Raw genomic sequence first — 12,148 nt, 5'->3', positions numbered from 1 at the left:
ACGGAGAGGTTCGGACTTTGAAGAATAGTATCCGCGAATTTTTGTATCATATCAGGCAAACTTATCAGTCACTATTACCAGGCCCACTCTTAATATGAATCTGAACCTTGTAAGAAACCTGCATACACATGTATCCCGGCACATGCAGATGCTCTAGATTTTTGACTGGGACATAACTAGGTATGTATATTCCTCTGATTGAAAGCATTTTCTTAATTCTGAATTTCTCCCATTTCATTCTAAGTTGTGCATCTTCTTTCAGACATGATAAGATTCTTACTCTTCCCTGGAATGAAGACTCAGCATTTACAATCTAATACAAAGACATAAAAATCTATTCTGCAAAGCCATACAAATTCCCATGCTGAAAATTCTCACACCCAATTCCCTAATATTCACAAGTATGAAAAGGCATGTATGATATATTTTATAACAGGCATTATGGTGGTTCAAAGTCCACATAACTACTGTGTACTCCTTTATCTTGTTATCTCTAGAAATCAGAACTACCAAGATGTTTTCTCCTGAAGTCCTACCACAGAGCATCGATCCTATTTCTACAGACTTACCTTAAGATCATAGATATCTTGTTTGCCCATTCTTTAAGCTTCTGTTTTCATATGTCCTATGTTCCCAGTGTTAAGTTGTTACTTCAACAGCAATGAGGCTAGCTCAGTTCTCGGAAGCCCATTAGAAACAACGCTTCACCCTTCCTGCTTTTCATATCCTAAACAAGCGAAACGTATACATGTCAAAGTATGACCACATTTATCCATGCAGAACCTTGCATTTTATTCAAAATCAAAAAATCTCTTTCCAAAAAGAGATTTTAATAGAATAATACACCTAAGAGAAACTTGTACCAAAACAGCGATGGCTTTTTTTCTTTTGTTTCTATGAGGTGCCTGTAAGGGGAATTAAACACCCAAAGTACCCGCTCTGTTCCCTATGTTCTGTTAGATCATACCTCCTATCCAGCAAGTATATTAAAGTTGAGTGTTTTTCATCAACCATATTTAATCAGGCAAGATCTATTTACAGAATCACAGAATGGTTGAAGTTGGAAGAGACCTCTGGAGGTCATCTGGTCCAACCCCCCTCCTCAAGCAGGATCACCTAGAGCCAGTTGCTCAGGACCACGTCCAGACAGCTTTTGAATATCTCCAAGGAGGGAGATTCCACAACCTCTCTCTTATAACTGGCATTCATTAAAGCTCTTTCATAAGTCAGGGCAAAGGGCCTCCTATATTTTATTTACTATTGAAGGAGTGTCCATATTTTAGAATGAAAAAGCCAAAACTAATCTCCATATGTGCAAATTTGCTTTAATGGGAACTCCCAGTTTCATTGTTTCATCACCTCCAAACACATACTGAAGACACTGGGTTTCATAAGACTCTACTAAACTTTTACTTTTTCCTTAGTGCCCTGACAGATCTACAAGATGTGATAAAGCAGCGAAGAGAGGAGCAAGAAACTGTGCGGGTTTTGGCTGGGATAGAGCTAATTTTCTTCATAGTAGCTAGTATGGGGCTATGTTTTGGATTTGTGCTGAAAACAGTGTTGATAACACAGGGATGTTTTCATTATTGCTGAGCAGTGCTTACACAGAGTCAAGGCCTTTCTGCCCCATCAGCAAGTAGGCTGCAGGGTGCACAAGAAGTTGGGAGGAGACACAGCTGGGACAGCTGACCCCAACTGACCAAAGGGATATTCCATACCATACGACATGCTCAGCAATAAAAGCTGGGGGAAGGAGGAGGAAGGGGGGGACATTCAGAGTTATGGCGTTTGTCTTCCTAAGTAACCATTACGCATGATGGAGCCCCACTTTCCTGGAGATGGCTAAACACCTGCCTGACGATGGGAAGCAGTGAATGAATTCCTTGTTTTGCTTTGCTTGTGTGCGCAGCTTTTGCTTTACTTATTAAACTGTCTTTATCTCAACACACGAGGTTTCTCACTTTTACCCTTCTGATTCTCTCCCCCATGCCACTGAGTGGGGGAGTGAGCGAGCATCTGTGTGGTGCTTAGTTGCCAGCTGGGTTTAAACCACGACAGGAACAAAACTGGTAATGACTGCTTTTACATTCCCCCCTGCCATATCCTCATCAACAAATCTGCCTGCCACTAAGCTTATTTAGCTTTATTTTCCAACACTAACTAACTAAAGAAGTTTCATAAGTCAGTCCAACAGTGAAGGTCAGCAGCAGATACAGTGAATTCATCAGATGAATTCATCAGATGATGACATTTTTCAGCTACTGTTATATGATGATGTAGAAAGGCACCGTAGCAGAGACAGGGTTATTTTTCATTATAGCAGCTTCTGGACTACAACAGAACAGAATATTTTGCCTTGGTCTTCCCCTTCTACTTACGATGTGTATAAGCAACCTATCAGAGTGAGCTTAAGTCATGCTTTATTGCTTATTTCACAGTATGTGAATATGCAATGAAGATTCCAGGTCTAGCTGCAGTAACTCTTCCCTCCTGGTGCCCATTGCATACTGATATTAGAAACTTATCTGCCAACAAAAGCTTTTCCAGGAAGGAGAATGTGGTTTCCTTCATCAAGAATAAACTCACTTTTTGATTCAAATTAAGGATGACACAACCCAGGTGAATGAAAGGGCTAAACCTCTGACAATACCTGACTCAGATAGTTTTAGTTATCTGCTGAGACAGGTATTTCGAAGAATGTGACTCCTTGCCCGGCATGATTGAAAACAGACCTTGAGCAAGCTCCTTAGGCTTCCTGTGTAAAGCACTGATAACATAGACTCAGGACCCCCGTGCTGAGATAAGCACTCAAGGAACTGGTTTCGTGGCATTCCAAGGCCAAAGGACTGATGAGCTAATTCAATGACCATAAATGGACAAAAGTGGCCCAGAAGTTCAACTAGCGGACAAGTGAGGAAGACTATTGGAGACCACCGGAGGACCCCCGAAGACCACCAAAGAGGACGACTATGCATGCGGATTGGACATTTGCATATGTTAATGAGTCTCATGTTTATGTGGAATGGTGGAACGATCCCCAGCGCTGCCCAGCGCTGCAATAAAGAATGCCTGCTTAATAGTAACTTTGTTGCTATTGAGTTTTATTTCGGGAACTTTCTGAATACTCCGTTTCCTCCTACGGAGAGGTTCGGACTTTGAAGAATAGTATCCGTGAATTTTTGTATCGCAGGCAGGCATATAAACGTCCATCAGCTATTAGTTCACATGATACATGTGCTTTAATAGGAGGCAAGAACAAGGGCGGTCTTGAATACTGAGTTATATACAATAAGGGTGCTACATGGTCTTGGAGCTTATGGTGTTTTCTCACTCAGATCACTCAGTGGTTGCAACAAACAGTTACCAATATCTGAACATAGCTTGAAATCTTTCAAGATAGTTAAGTATTTGAATGAAGAATGTCCTGGTTTCGGCTGGGATAGAGTTAATTTTCTTCCTAGCAGCAGGCATAGTGCTGTGTTTTGGATTTAGTAGGAGAAGAATGTTGATAACATGCTGATGTTTTTAGTTGTTGCTGAGTACTGCTTATGCTAGTCAAGGACTTTTCAGCTTCCCATGCTCTGCCAGGTACACAAGAAACTGGGAGGGGGCACAGCCAGAATAGTTGATCCAAACTGACCAAAGGGCTATTCCATACCATATGACGTCATGCTCAGTATATAAACTGGGGGGGGGTGGCCAGGGAGCAGCGATCGCTGCTTGGGAACTGTCTGGATATCGGTCGTCGGGTGGTGAGCAATTGCATTGTGCATCACTTGCTTCGTGTATCATTATTATTATTATCATCATTATTATACTGTTACTATTAGCATTACTATTTTACTTTATTTCAATTATTAAACTGTTCTTATCTCAACCCAGGAGTGTTTCTCACTCTTACTCCTCCGATTCTCTCCCCCATCCCATCGGGGTAGGAGGAGTGAGCGAGCGGCTGCGTGGTGCTTAGTTGCTGGCTGGGGCTAAACCACGACAGTCCTTTTTGGCGCCCAACGTGGGGCTGTGCTTCCACCCCTGGGGCAGTCGGTTCCAGGTGTACTGAACAAACCTCCAAGGGAAAGCAAACTGGGGCCTGCACTCTGCTGCCAAAGGGATGGAGAAAAATGCATTAGCAATATCAATTGTGGCATACCACTTGGCTGCCTTTGACTCCAGTTCATATTGAAGTTCTAGCATGTCTGGCACGGCAGCACTCAGCGGCGGCGTAACTTCGTTCAGGCCACGATAGTCCACTGTTAGTCTCCACTCCCCATTAGACTTTTGCACTGGCCATATGGGACTGTTAAAGGGTGAGCGAGTCTTGCTGATCACTCCCTGGCTCTCCAGTCGACGAATCAGGTTATGGATGGGAATCAGGGAGTCTCAGTTGGTGCAATATTGCCACCTGTGCACAGTTGTGGTAGCAATCGGCACCTGTTGTTCCTCAACCTTCAGCAACCCTACAATCGAAGGGTCCTCTGAGAGACCGGGCAAGGTGGACAACTGTTTAATTTCCTCTGTCTCCAAAGCAGCTATACCAAAAGCCCACCGGTACCCTTTTGGGTCCTTGAAATACCCTCTCCTGAGGTAGTCTATGCCAAGGATGCACGGAGCGTCTGGGCCAGTCACAATGGGGTGCTTTTGCCACTCATTCCCAGTTAGGCTCACTTCAGCTTCCAGTACAGTTAGCTGTTGGGATCCCCCTGTCACTCCAGAAATACAAATGGGTTCTGCCCCTCTATAGTTTGATGGCATTAGCGTGCACTGTGCACCAGTGTCCACTAGAGCCTTATACTCCTGTGGGTCTGATGTTCCAGGCCATCGAATCCACACAGTCCAGTAAACCCGGTTGTCCCTTTCCTCCAGCTGGCTGGAGGCAGGGCCCCTCTAACGCTGGTCACAGTATTCGCTGTTCACTTCCTGTAAATGTGAATCAAAAGTCCCCTGATCAAGGTCGGAAGTAAAATTAGCCCTCTTACTCTGTCTCGGGAACTGCTCACTGGAAACTGGAGCTGCAATTTTCCTGGGAGAACCGCCTTTTCTAATAGTTTTTCCTTGCAACTCACGCACCCGTGCCTCTAAGGTTGAGGTGGGTTTTGCATCCCACTTCCTCATGTCCTCTCCATAATCACGCAGGTAAAACCACAGGGTGCCCCGTGGTGTGTATCCTCTGTATCCTCTCCCTTGAGCATAGGGACGTTGACTCCTAATGGCTGAGACACTGGTCCGTGCAGGTGGGGAGTAGGACAGATCCTCTCTGAGTTGTTGGAACTCTTGGCATATTTTTTCAGACAGTTTTTCCACAGCCGAGACACAGGCCCGTAGGGAGGAAGAGAGCTTTTCTTCGTAGTCCTGGAGTTGTCTAGCCACTTCATCCACCGTTGGTGCCTCGTCGTCTTTCCAGGCTAGTATTGCCAACGAGTTGGAATACGATGCTGGTGCGCTCCGTACCACCTTCCGCCACATGGATTGTGTGCACCTGACTTCATCTGGGTCTTTGGGGTTAACTGCTCATCATTCAGGTCACTGTAAATCACCTCCAGCACGCCTAATTCCCTCAGGTACTGGATACCTTTCTCTACGGTGGTCCATTTGCTTGGGCGGTATAAAACATCCTCCTTGAAGGGATACCTTTCCTTCACGCTTGACAGCAGTCGCCTCCAGAGGCTGAGCGGTTTTGCCCCTTTTCCAATTGCTTTGTCAATGCCCCCTTCCCTGGAAAGGGATCCCAGCTGCTTGGCTTCCCTACCCTCTAAATCCAGGCTACTGGCCCCGTTATCCCAGCATTGGAGCAGCCAGGTGATGATGTGCTCATCCAAAATGTATAGGACTGTTTGCAGAATTTATCCTATGAGAAAATTTGATATTTTGAAAAGTTTTTTTTAGACTCCAAGTAAGTGACAAGAATGTAATATGGTGGACATGGTCAGCTTGACATTCAGACTCACAAATATCCAATCATCAACTCTCCCAAAATGCATTCTGTAAATACCTTTGGAGTCAGTACAGACCCAAAGAAGAACAAAACATGATGGTACTGTTTAGCCTCTCATTACAATCAAAATATTTTCTGTGCTTCTATCAATAGCACCAAGGAAACCAGCATCCTGCTTCCTAAGACAGGATGCCACTGTCCAGAATTGAGAAATATTTCAGATGGCATCATTGGTTTATGTTACTCAATTTTCTTAACAGAGGTAGGAAAATGAGCAAAAGTCCTAAGAGGACTCAGTGTAAGAGTATGTTCTGCATCTTTAAGATGTAGTAGTCCGTCTCTTTAGAAGAATCCCTTAATAGCAATGGAGAAGCATTATATAATTTTGTTGGATAGAGAGCCGGGCAGAGACAAGCACAAGGAAGTTGCAGTATCAGAGGATATCCACTTCAGTTTCTTCTCTTACTTCACTATTAAAGGATGACTCAGATGATTTGTGTAGCTAAACAGTAACACCTTAAAATTTTTCTAAGTTTCTGAGGAGCCTTTCTTGAGCCTTAACACCATCTCTGCTTTTAAGAGTAAGAAGTCTTAAAGGTCTTGTAGAATAGAAATTCTGATCAAACATGAAACCCTCCTATTTGCACATGCAAATTAAAACATCTTTAGCTTATTTATAATTTATGTACAGCACTTGAGTTCTAACTCTAGAAAAATGGAGCCAGAAGTCAAGACCAGTGTTTTGATAACCCACAGTGACACCAAACTTTGAGCAATGACATTTCTTGATCATGCTTCGTGACGGTTCTAATGGAAAGTTTATGTACTCTGTCAACACTCCCCCTTACCTTGCCTAGTCTTTTGTATTACCCAAACTCTCAGACTCATTTCAAAAGGCTTTCCAAGACCTTTAAATTTGCCTCTACTTGCAAACAGATGAATGGAAAAAAGTGAATCTGCTCAGAAAATACTCTGAAAGTACCAATAACATTCCATCCCATAACCCAAAGTCCGGGATTGGAACAAGCTATGAGGAAAGTGCCTGCCTACAGCATAATTACACACAAAGTGAATATATAGCTTACATTAATGGTGCAAGCTTTACATTTTTAAAGGGCTTATTTATTTTGTTATAGAAGAGCTCAAATATATACTTTAAAGAAGAAAATCATAAAAGTTTCTTCTGTCCTGTGAATATAAGGGAAAGGAGAGATGCATTTTAAACACAAGAAATGCAGTGTACTGCTAGGATGTACCTACTGTATACGAACCTCAAAGCAGATCTTAAACACAATGACTGAAGTGCATCTGCATAGATACTAGCTAATATTGGTAAATACTAGATCCTGGGAACATTGGATGGCATGAAACATAAGAAATACTGTGAATATAGGAATGTAGTAAATTAGCTAAGGTTAGAAAAAAAAAAAAAGAAAAATGTGTGTCCTCATTAATTTAGTTGGAGTAAACATGCAATAGTGGATGCATTCTTGTCAGAAAAGGAGGTTGTTTTTAAAAACCTAAGTATCTCCTAAGAACAAGTTGATTTATTTGGACTTATTAAATAGTCCCAAAATGTTCAAATACACACAGATGACACTTTATTGTTCTTTAACAAGCACATTATTAAAAATTCACAAGTTGCCTTATTCAGAGATGATCCCAACAAAATGATAAAAATCCCAGAAGTGTTCACTATACGTAAAGACAAATCACATTTTCAAAGTCTAACAGTCTGCCAATACAACTATAAATTCATACTATTATTAAAGACAAGTATTTGTAACTGTATTAATTTGTAAATAAAGAGATAAGCATTAAGTTCATAATTCACAACAAAAATCCACTAACTAATGAACTTGTGTAAAAATTTGAGATCTACAGTCTCTGCAAAAACTAAACCTGTCAGTTAAGTATGGAAAAAGCATACATTATAATTTTATAATGCATTAACTTTGTGACAACTTTGCGCATGCCTGCCGTTTCAACATTACTAATGCATTCAGAGCTAACATCACAAAAAATAGGAATAGCATTAACTTGAGAATGGACCAAAAAACTAAAAGCTAGCCACCCACTGCTTTGGGTGATCACTAGGAAAATGTGAAGCAACTTTCACAACAGTGGGAGCTTACAGAAGAACAGATCTCTTTTTTTCTTCCCGCTCCCTGCCACAATTGTTTTTGGTTTGCACAGGAAAGGGAATTTTGTGTTGGGTTTTAGTGGGCTCTTATGTTTTGGTTTAGCTATTAAAGTGAAAAAATACACTAGGAAACACTACAGTTTCTGTGTATTTGTGTCTTAAGATAAATTCAAATGATAAAAATTTCACTTAATTTCACATATAATAAACTTCACTTTCATGTACACTTTCAGTGTACATGAAAGCATTCATTTCCATGTTTGCTTTCACAGTTATAACTTTTTGTTCATGACAGGGAGAATGATTTTTAATTTCTTTTCCATATGTAACACATCAAGCTGTTTCTTATAATTGCATCAAGATGTTCTGATTTTCTGTAGTTTCTTTTAGCCTGTATCCATGTTTTCAAGTATTCTTGCTAGACAAACATAGCCGCCTACTCAATGGATAGATTAATTTACCTCTCCAACTAGCTTACTAACAAGTACCTAATAGTGATTGTTCCACCAACTTCGAAAATTCAGTCTTGCATTTGCAAGACTGGCTTAACATTGTTTCTTCAAGAAGGCAGAAGCTTGCTTATTTTTCTCCGAAGCAGAAAAACATGAATACAAACTGAAACAACCCTCCTGCAAGTAGATGTATAACTATGAAATAACCGATCAGGACTCCATTTCAGTCTCTGTGGTATCAGTCCTTGAAGAAGTTTTAGCTCTTGGTGCAGCCTCTCCATCTAAGTCCTGAATGTCAGACAAATCAATAGTAGGCAATGGTGCTCTCCAATACAGGAATGAGTTATATTGACAAAATTCTTCTTCTTGCTTTAAAAAGAGACAAACAAGCAAAAAGGCAACAAAACATTAATGTATACCACAGCAGTAAAAGAAGATACTTTAAAAAAAAAAAAACAAAACCACTTTAACAAAAAAGTGTAGGCAGGTAAGGAAAGGGTTACTCAATTGTTCTATATTGTCAGATCTTATCATTTTATAAGGAAAAAAGTGAGCTAAGCAAAACACCATAAAAAAAAAGAAATCTCAACCAAATCATAATTTACGTTTGTCCTTTAAAATATTCTTGCAAAGGACTGTAAGGGTATGTGGAAGGAGAGCGCATCTGTTCCTTTAAGGGTATCTGGTCAAAGGCCTTTTAAGAGCAAAAGGAGATAAGGAGATAATGAGAAATGGGGGGGGGGGGGGGGAATGTTTAACAATGGAATTTTATAACCTGTCTGTTACCCTTACAGATTCTTCTCAGATTTAAAAGGAATTCCACTTCTAGTTTAATAAGAAGTTGCTGCTCGAACTGTGAGGTAGATACTTAAAAGTCAGAACACCACTGTGCTACCTACTTTGTATGCAGAGTAAGTGACAGCATTCTTGTTCCAGAGATTATAATCTAAAACCTAACCACCACAAAAATATACATACTCCTAATTTCAGACTCAGACTACATGAGATTAATCTGAAGAGCATTCAGTTCTCCAGAGCAGCAGCATTGCTGTTTATTTGTATCCTCCAGAAAGATTCAGTGTGAAAATGAACAAAACCAAACAGCACAAGAGACAGCAAACATTCAACATTAATACATAAAAACATATAGTAAAGCATCAAATATTCCCATTGACCTAAACATCTTTCAAAACCTGTTTTGAGAAGAAATGCTAGCTAAGTATGCTACGTACAGCAAAGTCAGAGATATTATGGCTCAGTTTCTATAGATGAAGTTGTTTCATTTTGAAGTTGATTTCCTAACTCTAGTTTCAAAGGTGTGCTTGCAAATATAACTCAACTAATGTTTATTCTTTGGCCAACTGCAGTAGTATTGGAAGTGCTCATAACTTTACCAAACAGCAGTACAAACTTTACAGTATAATGCTTATTACTATAACAAATAACAAACCAGCAAAGAATAATGCCAACCTAAGACTGTATTTTCAGGGAGGTGTAGAAATTATAATCAGAAATATTTGTTCTTATGAAAGATTTAAAACATACAGGTAGTACACAGAAGATGGAAAACACACCTCTTCTCCTACCATAAATCAAGCTTTATTTTAAAGTGGAAATATTTTTATACAATACTGTACATTGGGAAACAAACTGTTTAAAAATACAGTCCAAGAAAAATATTTAATATAGAGAAATATACAAGTAAACACAAAATCTTCCTATGGAATTATTTCAGAAAGTACTTTCTCAACTCTTTACTGGGTGGGAATCCAGTGGGCTTACTGCCTTCCCTACCATATCTAAAGTTTACATAATTCTGACTAACTAATAACCCTAGGGATAAGTAAAGAATTCAGCAATATATTTGTTATGGAGTAAAGTTGTTATCTAGAACTTTAGAAAATGACAAATAGTGAAAGCGAAGCCACAAATACATTTACAGATTGTAGACGAGTGTTATATTATCAAGGGACCAATTTTTTTTTTCTCCCCAAAACTGGACACTAAAGCCAGAGTTCAAAGTCCATCTGACCTCATTAGACTTCCTGCCATTTCCAATTCACTGGATCAAATCCTTTACTTTTAGTTAAAAAGTTCAAGTGGCAAGAGAAGTGAGTTTTCATATATCAAACTTCTATATGGGCACAAAATTTAAGCCAACATTTTAATTTTGCAAAACTAAAACTTTCTTGATACCACTATTTTGTTTTCTGACCTATTGTGTAAAATATGGTCCAGGCCAGGGAGAAGAATGTTAACTGGAAACATTAACCAGAAACATTAAAAGTCAACCAAGCATTACAATACATCCTGATAACTAAACCACTGATCCCCTTCCCCTGATCACCATCTTCACTAGACCTTTTGGCTTGAAAGACAGTCCTGGTATCGCTACTAAACACTCATCCCAAACAAAAGGTTAAGAAAGTTGTCTGATATTATAAAGCCTCACCTCCAACCTCAAATAACAGAGATGCTATCAAAATAAATTGTTCAAACTTTCACCATGCTTTTAGATGTGGACATGACTGAAGGCAGACTAAACTTAGTCTGCCTCGAGCTCATCTAAGTTTTTCTATAGGAAAAATAAAAGTATCTAAATGTTAGCTCTTTTGGATCAGAAAAAAAAAGCTTGAGAGGCCTACAACCTATTAATATACTGAGCCACAGAAAGGGTTGAAGAGCACCGAATGCTGTGCTTTGCCTAGTAAAGATCGAAGAGGACTGTGTGTGCACGTTTTGTTAAATCGATGGAAAAGGTACATCACTCCCTAATTCCCTAGGTGATACCAGGGCCCTAACGCTACCACCCACAGGGCGGTCCTACCTTCAAACGGCGGGTTAAGCAGTATACTCAGCCCTACAGCAATATCTAAATAACAACAAACCCTATCTGTTACCGTGCCGAGATTTTTATCTCCTTAAATGCGAGCAGTCCCGGCCCACCACAGCTACAACGTAGCTTTCCCCCTCGGGAGAAGCCGCCGGCCGGGGAGCTCCAGCAGTATCCCCGGCAGAGAGAAGACAGAAGCAGCACCTCCCACCGCCCCAACCCTAGCTCCCCCTTCCCCGTTACCTGGTCGGCACCCCGCTCTTTGCCCCGGCCACCAGCGCCTCCCTCTGCCGTCCGCTGGCCCTGGGACTCTGCGGGCCCATCGCGCCACCTGTCCCCCACATCACCCTGCTTTCCCCAGAAACTGTTTCCCCCCAGTCCAGGCCGCTTGCCCGGCGGCGCCTCAACCTCCTCCAGCTTCCGCTTCGGGACCGCACGGCTAACGCTCGTCTCTTCACTCTGAGGGTATCTCTCGAGCGCAGCAGCACGGGACAGCAACAACGACGGCTCGCACAAGAGACTTTTGAAGGGTACGTGACCCATCAGCGGCTCTGCACGTCGCTTGGCCATGAAAAGGCCGAGCCAGCAGCTCTATAACACGCGTCCCACAGAAGGGCGGGCACCACTGGCCGCATGGGAAGAGCGCATGCGCGCCCTACTCCCCACCGTGTCCGCTGGGGAGGGGGTGGAGCCCAGTGCTATACACCCTACCCACGGTGAGTAACGGGGGACGGGTCGGATGAGTTTTAGGAGAGCCCCGCAAACTGCTGTTAGCAAGGACAGGT

At 41.4% G+C, this 12,148-nt stretch overlaps 1 protein-coding gene across 1 annotated transcript; it reads right to left on the bottom strand.

The window, feature by feature from the left end:
• Window positions 1-8,740: 8,740 nt before the first annotated feature.
• On the bottom strand, window positions 8,741-11,933 carry LOC142596549 (uncharacterized protein C9orf40 homolog). Its single transcript, XM_075725736.1, has 2 exons — window positions 11,607-11,933; window positions 8,741-8,899 (listed from the first exon to the last, which is right to left on the bottom strand). Exons 1-2 carry the CDS (start codon window positions 11,931-11,933, stop codon window positions 8,741-8,743), a joined length of 486 nt encoding a protein of 161 aa, XP_075581851.1.
• Window positions 11,934-12,148: the final 215 nt, after the last annotated feature.

The sequence above is a fragment of the Pelecanus crispus genome, chromosome W (genome assembly GCF_030463565.1).
Source record: "Pelecanus crispus isolate bPelCri1 chromosome W, bPelCri1.pri, whole genome shotgun sequence".
In the NCBI taxonomy this organism is placed as follows: Eukaryota; Metazoa; Chordata; class Aves; order Pelecaniformes; family Pelecanidae; genus Pelecanus; species Pelecanus crispus.
This window is presented reverse-complemented; position numbering and strand designations above follow the sequence as displayed.

Excerpts from the sequence above, each read along its gene's own strand:
- LOC142596549 (XM_075725736.1), bottom strand. The coding sequence starts at position 11,933 with ATGGCCAAGCGACGTGCAGAGCCGCTGATGGGTCACGTACCCTTCAAA. Across the intron at positions 8,900-11,606 it reads AAGAGCGGGGTGCCGACCAG|CAAGAAGAAGAATTTTGTCA; the intron begins GTAACGGGGAAG and ends CTCTTTTTAAAG.